The sequence below is a fragment of the Mustela nigripes genome, chromosome 10, assembly GCF_022355385.1.
Source record: "Mustela nigripes isolate SB6536 chromosome 10, MUSNIG.SB6536, whole genome shotgun sequence".
NCBI classification, from domain to species: Eukaryota; Metazoa; Chordata; class Mammalia; order Carnivora; family Mustelidae; genus Mustela; species Mustela nigripes.
In genome coordinates, this window is record NC_081566.1 from 39,286,784 (window position 1) to 39,298,365 (window position 11,582).

Below are 11,582 nucleotides of genomic sequence, written 5' to 3' on the forward strand. Positions count from 1 at the left end.
ATATGATGCTTCCTTGCCACGCTGGTAATAGCTGCTAAGCTATTCATGACACGGGTATAAAGCCTAATGAAGTAATAACGGAGATCTCTGTTAAAAACTCCTTTGTAATTTGTAAATTCTCTTTCAGTTGTGAGATGTCACTCATGTAGCAGATGAGAAAGAAGCTCGTGGGGACTCTGAGGTCCTGGGACACGGGACGAGGAGGTTTTGGTGGGAAACAGGAGAAATTTGATGGGGGAACAAGGCAGGTTGGAAGCACAGAGGTTATTAAAGAGATTTCAGATTGCTGAAGGGGGCCATGGGGTCTCCTTGTTCCTTCTGCAGACTCTGGAGTAGGCCACTGCTTTGCCCCAGGGAAGGCCAGATGCGGTGGACCACAGAGGAAGGGAGGGCAGCCTAAACTGCTGGCCACAACATGGTAAGATCTTGAGGGTTCCCTGATTAATAGTTACTGTATAGCCCAGGCAGCTATGTCTCTGCACTTCAAGTTCTCCTGTGCTGAAATTATTCCTCCTAAACCACGCCATGAGGAAGACTTACTGCACATATGTACAAATGTATAAAAGCCTGAGTACGTCCAGTACAGGGAGACAAGCTCTGCCCAGAACACTGAGCCAGCTCTCAGGATGGCGGGGGCGGGGGGCATGGCCTTCCGGAGAAGAATCAACAGAAACCGAGTTGGCCAGTAGAACATCCCTCAGTCCTTACAGTCCCTCGTTTCTGGGACCACTGAGGTCATGCCTCCTGGGGTTGCCATGTCTCCCCCTCCCCAGGCTGGAGATTTCAGAATGGGCTGTGGAACTGGAACTGAAAAGCAGGGGTGGGAGAGGGAGCTTCCAAGCACCGCATCTTTATGGGCAAAGAATTCCACTCGGCAAACAGTGTGTTCACTGCCCTCCGTGGGGCATCTTCATTTTGGGATAGGCATGAAATGATAATGGTCAAACCCCCACCCCACCCCCACCACCTCCAGGCCGAGCACCACAGTGGGGGGAAGATGGGCAGGAGGTGGGGGAAGAAGTGTGCAAAGAGAAGGCCTGGATGGGTGGGGGTCCCAGAAGGACCTAAGCAGCAGGAGACCCCCACATGTGGGCCTCGGGGCCCATCAGCTCCCCCCCCCCACCAAGGTGAGTCCAGAGGCGATGCCGGGGGGATCCCCCTCTGGGTACCAGGCTGGCCTCCCGAGTCCTGAGGTGCTGGCTGGGCACCCCATGGGGAAACATCCTCTTCCAGGCATGGCACCAAGCTGGGGACCAACAGCAGTCTGCAGAACGGATGACAGGGCCGCTGGGGAGAGGACGCTTGGATGCCAGCTCTCCATCATGAGACACAAGTCAGGCCTGTGGCTACAAGGCCCTGAGCAGGGAATGCCCTGAAAGTCTGCAACTGTCCAGGGGCTGAATCTTCATCCTCAGCCCCACGTGGCCTTCTGCCCTCCTCCCCGGGCCCGGTCCATTCCTTCAGGTCCAACGCCTCCTCCGCACAACCACGGCTTCTGCCTTGACACAGGGAACATAGTCATGCCCCATGAGACAAAAGGGGCAGGAAAGCTGTCGAGAGAGAACAGCAGTTAGGGCAGGGGCAGACCCTGGGATAGTAAGTACCCACCATGAGCTGTTTTACATCAGAGATTTCCAACCTTCTCCACAGCAGGGGAAAGGCAGAGGAAATAGCATGTGCGCCACACACTGTGATCCACGGAGGAACCAGCTTCCTCCCAGCCCCGCCAAGGCCGGAGGGATCCACAGGGCTCAGTTCTCAATACAGCACGTCTGCCTTCAGCCCAACCTCTCAGCTAACCCTCACTACAGTCGGCAGGAGGGTCAAAGGGGTAGGTGGCACAGCTGGGGCTCCCAGGCGCCCTGGGACTCTATTTTGTTAAGGCGGAGAAGCGGGAGGGCTGGAAGGTGAGGTAGTGTGGGAGGTGGTAGGGAGGGTCAAGGGGGCGGGTATGGGTTTCCACCGGAAAATATGAAAACCTGAGTGGTATAAACCCTCCCCGGCCCTGCTCCTAGTTCCCACGGGGAGGGAGTGGCATCTGGGGAAGAGGGCACAGGGCTGGGAGCCAGAGCTTCTAGGTTCTATTCCTGGTCCTCCCCTGGGCCTTCCTGACCACAGATCTGCCCCTCACCCCCTGCCCCACTGCTCAAGAAGGATTAAGACATCACAAATAACAAATCATGACTCCATCCTGCACCCGTCCACCCACCCTGCCCCAGCTGCCCACCCCCTTCTTCAGCTTCTCCTCCTCTGGCCCTCCTGGGCATTGGCTGGCATTCAGGGACAGGTGAACAGGCCCACTCCCCCTTGGCATTGGTGGCCTGGCCTCTGGCCTGGCCCACCCACTCTCCAACATCTCTGGTCTGCCAGCAGCTCAGCCCCAGGACCCAAGAGCCACTGTCAAGAATAGGTAGTGGAGACCCGGCCCAGCCTTGTCAGACCCTCCCCCTGAGGCCCCACCTCAAGAGCTGGGTTCTGTGCCCAACCGGTAATGACTCTGCTAACTGAAGGAGGTCATGGTTCTGCCCCAATTCCATGCTCAAACTCTCCTACGTAGACTGTTGATCCTAACATAAGGAGGAGGCAAACTTCAGTTCATCCCACCCCTGCCTCTACCCAGCTCCTGGAAAGCCAAGGCCCCGGCCCCTGCTGAAAAGCCTCAAGGGAATATTGAGCCCAGCCTCCCTCCGCCTGAGCCGGGGTGGAAGCAACCTGTAGGGAGGCCCATCTCTCCTACCTTCCACTCTGCCACCTGGGTCATATAGGACCTCCCTCCCTGGGGCCCAAGGGGAATGTCCAGCTCTTGGTCCCCCTTGCTCAGACTCCAAAGCTCCTACTCCTTGTTGGCCCTAGCGTTTCAGCTTTTAAGTGGAATGCTGCTGGTGACCCCTCATCTTCTTTGTAGGGGAAAGAGAAGGGAGACTAGAGAGAAAGAGGGTTCAGTCCCCAAAGGGCTTACCTGACTTGACCTCTGGGCACCACGTGGTGGGGAGGGTGCGCAGTGTAAAGGTGAGATGGTAAGCTGGGGGGGGTTAGGACACAAGGGTCCCGGCCCCGAGGCTCTGCCTGGCCCGCACTGTCTGGATGGCCTGCTGGTTCTTGAACTTGACCAGGCCCAGGGTGATCTGGGCGTTCCAGCCAGGATCCTCGAGGGGGCAGCGGAAGTCGATCTCGCCGCCGCCCTCGGTCACCAGCGTGAAGTAGATGTGGCGCCCGGTGCTCTCCACGCATTCCACGGCCTTGATGCGGGCGAAGCTGAGCTCCTTGGGCCGGCCGCCGGTGCCCTTGGCCTCGAAGAGCTGCAGCCCCCGCTCCGTGAGCACACAGCGCTTCCGCTTCCACAGCTGCAGCAGCCCGCCGCTGCGCTTCTCCAGCACGCCCTCCTTGAGCACCGTCGCCGCCGCCGTCATGGGCGCCCCGAGGTCCCGGGCAGGCTGTAGGCTGCGGTGGGCGCGGCGCCCTTTCCGGCTGGGCCGCGCCGGATTCTGGCGCCCGGGGCCGGCTGGCCGCTCTCCCTGCCACCTGCGCCCCTACTGAGCCGGGCGCCCGCCGCTCAGTCCTCCAGCCACCGCCGCCTGCTCGGCGCCCGCAGCCCCCGCTCCGGCCCTCCGCCGCTCTTCCACGCCGTTCGGGCTGCCCCGGCTCGTCACTGCCCGGTGCCGCCCGCTGCTTTCCGGCCCGAAAGCCCCGCTGTGCACTGGCTCTGCGCTCGCCCGCTCGCTCCGCTGGGCTCTGCCTGCGCGCTGGGCGGCTGCTCGAGGGATGTGCCCTTACATGTTCCGCCGTTCGCCTCCTGCGTCCTCCGCCCGCCCGCCGCGCATTCCTGCCCCGGCCGGCCCTCCCCTCCGTGCGGCGCACCCGCCTGGGCCGGGCTCGGGGGGGCAGGGCTCCAGGGGGCGGGGCCACGGCGGGGGCTCGGTCACGCTCTGCAGGCGCTGGGCATCCGGCCGGGAAGGCTGGTACCGACGGGGGGTTTGCTTACCCAACAGCCTGAGCCTCGTGGCCTGCCACTTATTGGAACCACATCTCCTTCAGGCCTTGGACGCAGGGGACGATCGTGGTCTCGAGAGGCGGGGGACAGGGAGAGTCTCCCAGATGAGAGGGTCGCTGCTTGGAAGAGGGGTGGCCTTGCTCTGTGGTCGCGCGGTGCACCGCCTGGGACTTGCATAGTGGGCGCAGACATCTGCTGCCTCCACATCCCATGCCCCCTCTTCCTAACTTGGCCAGCTCCCCTTTGGCATTGTGCAAATCAGAAAAAAAACGAGGACGATCCTGGGGTGGGGGATGGGGGTAGGAATCAAGCCAATGTTGGGTTCCTTCCCCTGCTGGGGAGGAAAAAGAGAGGCTGCCCAGCTGTATCTGCTGGGGCGACCCACCCCCTCCTACTCCCTACTTGCATCTCCAGCTCCGGGGGAGGAGTAGAGAAAAGCCAATGTGAGGGGTTCCTGGATGGCTCAGTCGGTTAAGCGTCTGCCTTCAGTTAAGCGTCTGCCTTCGGCTCAGGTCATTTCTGGGGCTCCCTGCTCAGGGGGGTACCTGTTTCTCCTCCTTCTGCCACTTGCCCTCCCCCACCCCTCTTGTACCCTCTGGCTTTCTCTATCTCCCTGTCAAACAAATAAATAACATCTTAGGGGGACAAAAAAGGGCAAACTGAGCAGAGGAAACTTGAGGTCATTCAGCCTCCCTGTGGAGGCAGAGGAGACCCGACTGTGGTCACTTTCTGCAGTCTTGTTCCTAGCACACACTTGGAGGGACTGGTGGCTCAGACCACCGGCACCGGCCATGTCTGGAGTTAGAGGCAGGAGCATGAGCCTACCCCTGTTTGTTGCAGCCACTCGGGAGGATTCTATCGGCCTCCCTCCACGCCACCTGAGACAATGGACTTCCCGGGATTCAGTTCGGAGCTGAAGGGGGATAGGGAGGGAGAAGGCTTCCATCCCTTGATTGGCCTAAAAGGCTTAACAATCTCAACCCTTCCTCTAGGTCCGCGGTGTCCCTGCCCACCTTGTGCTGCTCCATTATCCTTCCATTTCCTCATGTGTCAAATGGAAAGATTAATTCATTCTTCGTTCAGGGAGCTCTGATGAATAAGTTAGATAACATTTGTGAGAGACATGATAACTCTCAATAAATGTCATTCCTCCCCTGTTCCCCTTCGGCCAGCCTTCAGAAGAGGATGGGGACCCTCCTCGGCCAGACACTGGAAGATGGCTGTTCTAGGTCCTGATTCTGCCCCATCTGGGTCAGCTTCTCCAGCTCCCGGTTTCCTGAGGGCCTCTTCACTGCCGTGTTAATAACAGATCATTATGGGAACAATAATAGGTAGTAATGACAATAATAAGACCTCTTTGTCCCTACACCCCATTTCCGTCCTCCTGCCCATTGACGTAGAGCCTAAACGGCACAAGGAGGGTCCAAGAGGGGAGAGGTGCCTCAAGTCAGGAGGTGGGGGAAGCCAGCTGTCCGTTTCTCACCACAGCTCTTCAGCATGTGGGGTGGCGGAGCACCCCACACACACATACACCCCCAGGAAGCGAACTCCCTAACCCCCAGAATACCCCTCCCGGAGAGGAAGTGGCCAGCACCACGAAGGAAGAGAAGCAGCCAAGACAAGTATCTCTTGTCTTGGCTGTTTCTCTTCCTTGAGGCCCAGAGGGCAGCATTTGAGAAAGCTCAAGGTACCCAGAGCCCTGTCTTACCGACCCCCAATGTCTCAGCCTATCCTCCAGCAGTGCCTTCCCATGGCTTCTGTCTCTGCACAAACCCCCACCCCCGACCTCCTCCATAGGAATCTCCTGAGTGCACCGATCTGGCACAGTCCTGCCATGATCCAAAGCTCTGCCTTGAGGAGACAGGGTCCTGGACCAGGCTGCTAGCTCTGCCCCTAACTCTGTTTTTATCTCTACTACTTCAACCTCTCCCCCATGCACTGAGTCCGGGACTCACTGACTCTCTCTCCAGTTTCAGGTTAATTCACAAGGTATTTGAAGGTTATGGAGCTCTCTCCGGGGGTTTTCTTCTCACAACAAATTGGTATTGTTATTATCATTGTGCTCATTTTCCTCAGGAGAAAAGTGAGCTCAGAGAGGTCAAGCAACCTAGATGAGGTCACACAGCTCTGTAAATGACAAAGCTGGGAAGAGGATGTGTGGTAGCTAAAAAGGCCCAGGATCTTGTGTTGATATGTTGATACCCAGGATTCTTTTTTTTTTTTTTAAGATTTTATTTTTTTGTATATAATAAGGAGGTGGGGGGAACAGGACTAGGGCAGGGGAGGGAGGGGGGATGAGGAACAGAGCTGAGCCAAGCAGGGAGCCCAACTTGGGGCTCGATCTCAGGACCCTGGGATCATGACCTGAGCCAAAGGCAGATGCTTAACCTACTGAGCCACACAGGGGCCCCTCACAGGGTTCTTTTTACCCAAGATCTGGACACCCACACTTTCCTGATCAGCTTACTGGGAAGAATGGTACCAAGGTTTTGGACACAGGAGAAAGGACGAAAAAGACAGGAATATTGGATAGCAAGATTGAGTGTGTAAAGAGGAGGCCATAGGAAGAAATTCAGCAGGCCATACTCTATCGCTGGAAAGATCTTTACCAACTAAACATCTAGTTCCCAAAACCACGTCTCCCCAGTGTAGGTCCCGCTGGGAGTCCTACCCTCCAGTCTTAAAACCTCCTGGAATAAGGGGAGATGACTCACTCTAAATTTTCCCCCAGAACTGACATCCTGCCTGGTAGCCCCAACTGAGAGAGGCTTGGGCCCAAGTAACCCAACTTGGTCCAGCAGAAGGCAATAAGCATTGTAGATCCAGGGGAGCAGGGTAGGGGCTGGTGAGGGCTGGTGGGGGGTCTAGTGACCTGCCAGCATCCCTTTGATATGGAGTCTTTTACTCCCTTCCTGCCAAGGTATCCCTACATTACCCCTGGGAACGGGAACTCTAACTTAGCCTTCCTGGGGCACTCAGCTGGGGGCAATGCTGGGCCCTGGAGATACTTAATTCTTACCGACTTGTTGACTACATGGGACGACTGGACAGAATGTCCCTGGTTGCTGCCCAAAGCTGGCTCCACCCTCCGCCCAGCCCAAAGGAAAGCTGATCTGCACAGTCAGTCAATCCGAGTCCAGCTGGAACAGACTAGACTACAAAATGGCCCCAGGGAATAGTGTGATAGAAATGCTCTAGCAAGGTCTCAGCCATCAATAGTGGGGAGGAGGGAGCCCTGGTCCATCCTGGAGGCTACCCAGGACAGAGTGGAATGGAAGATGGGAATAAGGAGAGATAGAGGCCAGAATGGGACCCAGAGGGACATAAAAAGTAACCTAGCTTCTTTTTTCTACAATATTTACTTGATCTTCTATAGTTGGTTTACTGGTCATTACTTGTTGGACTCTATCTATATAAAATGCATCCAAGATCATTTTATTTACAAAATAGAATGTCTATTAATGCTATAAAAATTGTACAACGGAAGTAAGATTATGTCACTCCTTTTCCTGCAATCCACCAGAACCTTCTCATCTTTGAATAAAGCACAAGCCCATAGCACCCTATAAGACCTGTCCGCTACTTCCTGCCCTAAGTGCCTGTGTTGTCTGCCCTCCCACCCCAGGCTCCAGCCACATCCTAGTCACCCTCCACTTGGCCTTCCTCAGGGCCTTTGCTCATGCTGTTCTCTGCCAGGACTGTTCTCCCCCAGATCCTCACATGGTACATTTCCTCCCCTCCTTCAGCTCTTTGTTCAGATATCACCTTCTCAGTGATGTCTTCCCAGACCGCCCTGTGTAAGACTGCAACCCTCTCCCTGCAGGCACACCAGCCCATAGACACACACTCAGTCATGTTGTGTATATACACAACATCCACTCTCCTGCTTGATTTCTCTCTCCAGCAAATGCCACCATCTAAATTTCTTAATATTTTTCTTATTTATTATTTATCTCCTCTACTAGAATGTAAGCTCTGTGCCTGGAGGGAATTTTATCCTGTTTTTTACAACCCTGTGGCTTCAACACTGATAATGTTGTCTGGTGCAGGGTAGGGCCTTGGTAAATTGTTGAATGACGGAACAGAATGGAACTGATGAACAGTGGAGCTGGAAAAAACCATCATAAATGTACCACACTAATGCAAGATGTTAATAACGGGAGAAAGTTATGGGGGGTGGGGGTGGGGAGAGGGACATGGGAACTCTGTACTATCCGATCAATTTTTCTGGAAATGCAAACCTGGTCTAAAAATCAAGTCTGTGGGGGGAAAAATAAAATTAAAAATTAAAAAAAAATAAAAATAAAAATAAAATCTGTGGGGACACCTGGATGGCTCAGTTGTTAAGCGTCTGCCTTCGGCTCAGGTTGTAATCTCAGGGTTCTGGGATCCAGCCCCATATCAGGCACCCTGCTCTGTAGGACGTCTGCTTCCCCTCTCTGCCTACCTCTCTCCCTACTTGTGATCTCTCTCTGTGTCAAATAAATAAATAAAATCTTAAAAAAAAAAAAAAAATCAGGTCTGTGGGCACCTGGGTCTCTCAGTCAGTTAAGTGTCTGCCTTCATCTCGGGTCATGGTCCCAGAGTCGTGGGATCCAGTTCCACATCCAGCTTTCTGCTCAGCAGGGAGTCTGCCCTTTCCTCTCCCTCTAACCCCTCCCCCAGCTTGTGCTCCTTCTCTCACTCCCTCTCTCTCTCAAAGAAGTAAAATCTTTAAATAAATAAATAAACAAATAGAAAAATCGAGTCAGTGACTCAAAAACAAAACAAAAATAAAGAGTTAACAGTAGTTCCTGTGGGGAAGGACGAGGGGAGAAGATCAAGACTTTCACTTTTTCATAGTTCATCATTCTGTCCTGCTTGATTTTTATTATTTGCTTACCATCTGCATGTTTTGCTTCCCTTAAAAATACAGTTAAATGCACCATACATAAATGCTCGTAAACGATGGAGCAGTTAACAATAACGAAACACACCTGTGGATCTTGATAGAGAACGATGTCTGAAATACATTGTTTTGTGGGGAAGACATTTCAGTCCAGTGAGTATCATAAGATGCAGAAGTTGATTCCAGATGAGCAGAAGTGTGTGCCTCTCTGCTGTACAGGTTCTATCTGGGAGGATCCACACCAATGTGTTAGCTGTGGAACTTCCAGGATTTGGCTCGACAGCATGAACATGCCTGTTACTGTATGAGCGTGTTTCTACAGGCGTTCCTCCTTTTATTAAACTTTGCAGATACTGTGCTTTTTACAAATGGGAGGTTTGTAGCGGCCCTGCGTCGACCAGATCTATCTGCTCCATTTATCCAAACGCATTTCCTCACTCTGTGTCTCTCCATCACGTTTTGGTAATTCTCACAACATTTCAAACTTTTTCATTATTATTATATTTGTTATGCTGACCTGATCAGGGATGGCAACTCAAGTGAAATCTCAGGTAACTGGGGGTGTCTGGGTGGCTCAGTCAGTTCAGCCTCTGCCTTCAGCTCAGGTCATGATCTCAGGGTCCTGGGATCAAGTCCCGCATTGGACTCCCTGCTCAGTGGGGAGCCTGCTTCTCCCACTCCCCCTGTTAATGCTCTCTCTCTCTCTTTCAATGAATAAAATATTTTTAAAAAAGAAAAAAAAGCTCAGGCAGGGGCGCCTGGGTGGCTCAGTTGATTAAGAGGCTGCCTTCAGCTCAAGTCATGATCCTAGAGTCCTGGGATCAACCTACATCAGGATCCCTGTTTGACGGAGAGGCTGCTTCTCCCTCTCCCTCTGCCTGCTGCTCTGCCTACTTACACTCTCTATCTCTCTGCCAAATAAAACCTTTAAAAAAAAAAAGAAAGAAAATTGCTATTTTTTAGCAATAAATATATTTTTTAAAGATTTTATTTATTTATTTGACAGGCAGAGATTACAAGTAGGCTGAGAGGCAGGCAGAGAGAGAGGAGGAAGCAGGCTCCCCCACTGAGCAGAGAGCCCCATGCGGGGCTCGATCCCAGGACCCTGGGATCATGACCTAAGCCGAAGGCAGAGGCTTTAACCCACTGAGCCACCCAGGCGCCCCAATAAATATTTTTTGATTAAGGTGTATGTATAGTGTCTTATAGACATAATGTTATTGCACACTTACTAAACTACAGTATGGTGTAAACATAAGTTTTATATGCCCTGGGAAACAAAAATTCATTTGACTCGCTTTATTGCAGTAGTCTGCAACTGAGCCCACAAGTATCTCCAAGATATGCTTCTATATGGTTTGGATGTCATGCACATGTATTACACCTATTTTAAAAATAAAATAAACTCATATGTGTTACATATAATTAAACAAATTATATAATTAAACAAAAACCTGGGGCTTGCCTGAAAGCAAGGGCCAACTTGGAGACTAAAATGGCAGTCCAGTGGCCACAGGATTTCCCCAGGGTGGGCTGTGCAGAATCTTCTAGAGGGTGGTGTGCATACACCAAGGAAGAGCAGCCTCTAGGACTGAATGTGCAGCCTCTCCTGTCTCTGTGATTCCCTCACCCTTTCCCCACCCTGGAAAAACCCAGAAAGACGCATCTTTCCCCATTGGCCCCTGGGCACCTGTCCCATTGTCCCCTGGAAAATGGAAGTGGAAGGCTCATTTAGGCTGCCCGGGTTTGAACCCAGTAAGGAAGAGGTGGTGTGGTGCAGACCAGCGCTTCTCAGATTCAAATGGGCAAACAGATCACCTGGGGATCTTATAAATGCAGATTCTGATGCAGTAGGTCTGGGACGGAATCTGAGAGTGTGTGTTTCTAGAAACTTCTATGTCACACTAGTGCTGCTAGTCCTTGGAACACACTTGAATATCAAGGGTCTAGAGCAGTAGTTCTCTAACAGTGTGGTAGCAGCATCAGCATCACCCGTGAACTTGTTAGAAATCCAAATTCTTGGCTGTATTCCAGACCTACCAGAAATTCTGTGTTTGGGACCCAGCAATCTGTGTTTTTTTAATGCACCTTCCCCATGATTCTGATGCATATGAAAGTGTGGGAATGCTGTGTGTCAAGGAAGGAACCCTTAGCCAGGAGACGGGGCACCTGTATTAATAGGCCCAGCTCGGGGACACCTTGAACAGGTCACTTGTCTCTCACCTTGTCTATCTTATCTAGCTTGTATTAGATCTGCAGGAAAGCCTGGCTGGGGGGTGGGGGCGGAGATGGAGGAGTGGGGGCGGGGTAAGGAACTCTACTGGTTGTCCTCTCTTTAGGTTAGACCAGAACATTGCTAGTTCCTCCTCAGTCTCCACAGTCCCAGATTCATGGGGTCAGAGAGCTGCTCACGTGGGTTTGTCCGCAGCCCTGCTCCTCCCTCCCCTCCTCCCTTCTGGCTTCAGCACACGCCCTCCTGTCCACAGGTCCCTCCCTGCCCCTGGGAGACCCACCCCCCCAATCTGACCTGTCCCCCAAACTTCTCCTGACCTGCCCGCACCCCTTTGATGTAGAGTCCTTTGTTCTAGAGCTTTGGGGTTTCCTCGGATCTCTGTTTCTCTAAAAGGAAACAGAAGAAAAAACCAATCAAGGCTTCAAGCCTAACGATTTGGGTTTTACAGGCACCATTGCAACAGACCTCAG

The 11,582-nt window shown here is 53.0% G+C and overlaps 1 protein-coding gene across 1 annotated transcript; it reads right to left on the reverse strand.

The window, feature by feature from the left end:
* Positions 1-881: 881 nt before the first annotated feature.
* PHLDA3 (pleckstrin homology like domain family A member 3) lies at positions 882-3,850 on the reverse strand. The gene is made up of 2 exons (XM_059413082.1): positions 2,960-3,850; positions 882-1,550 (listed from the first exon to the last, which is right to left on the reverse strand). The coding sequence occupies exon 1, from the start codon at positions 3,408-3,410 to the stop codon at positions 3,033-3,035; it is 378 nt and encodes a 125-aa protein (XP_059269065.1). The 5' UTR covers positions 3,411-3,850; the 3' UTR covers positions 882-1,550; positions 2,960-3,032.
* Between the last annotated feature and the right edge of the window lie 7,732 nt (positions 3,851-11,582).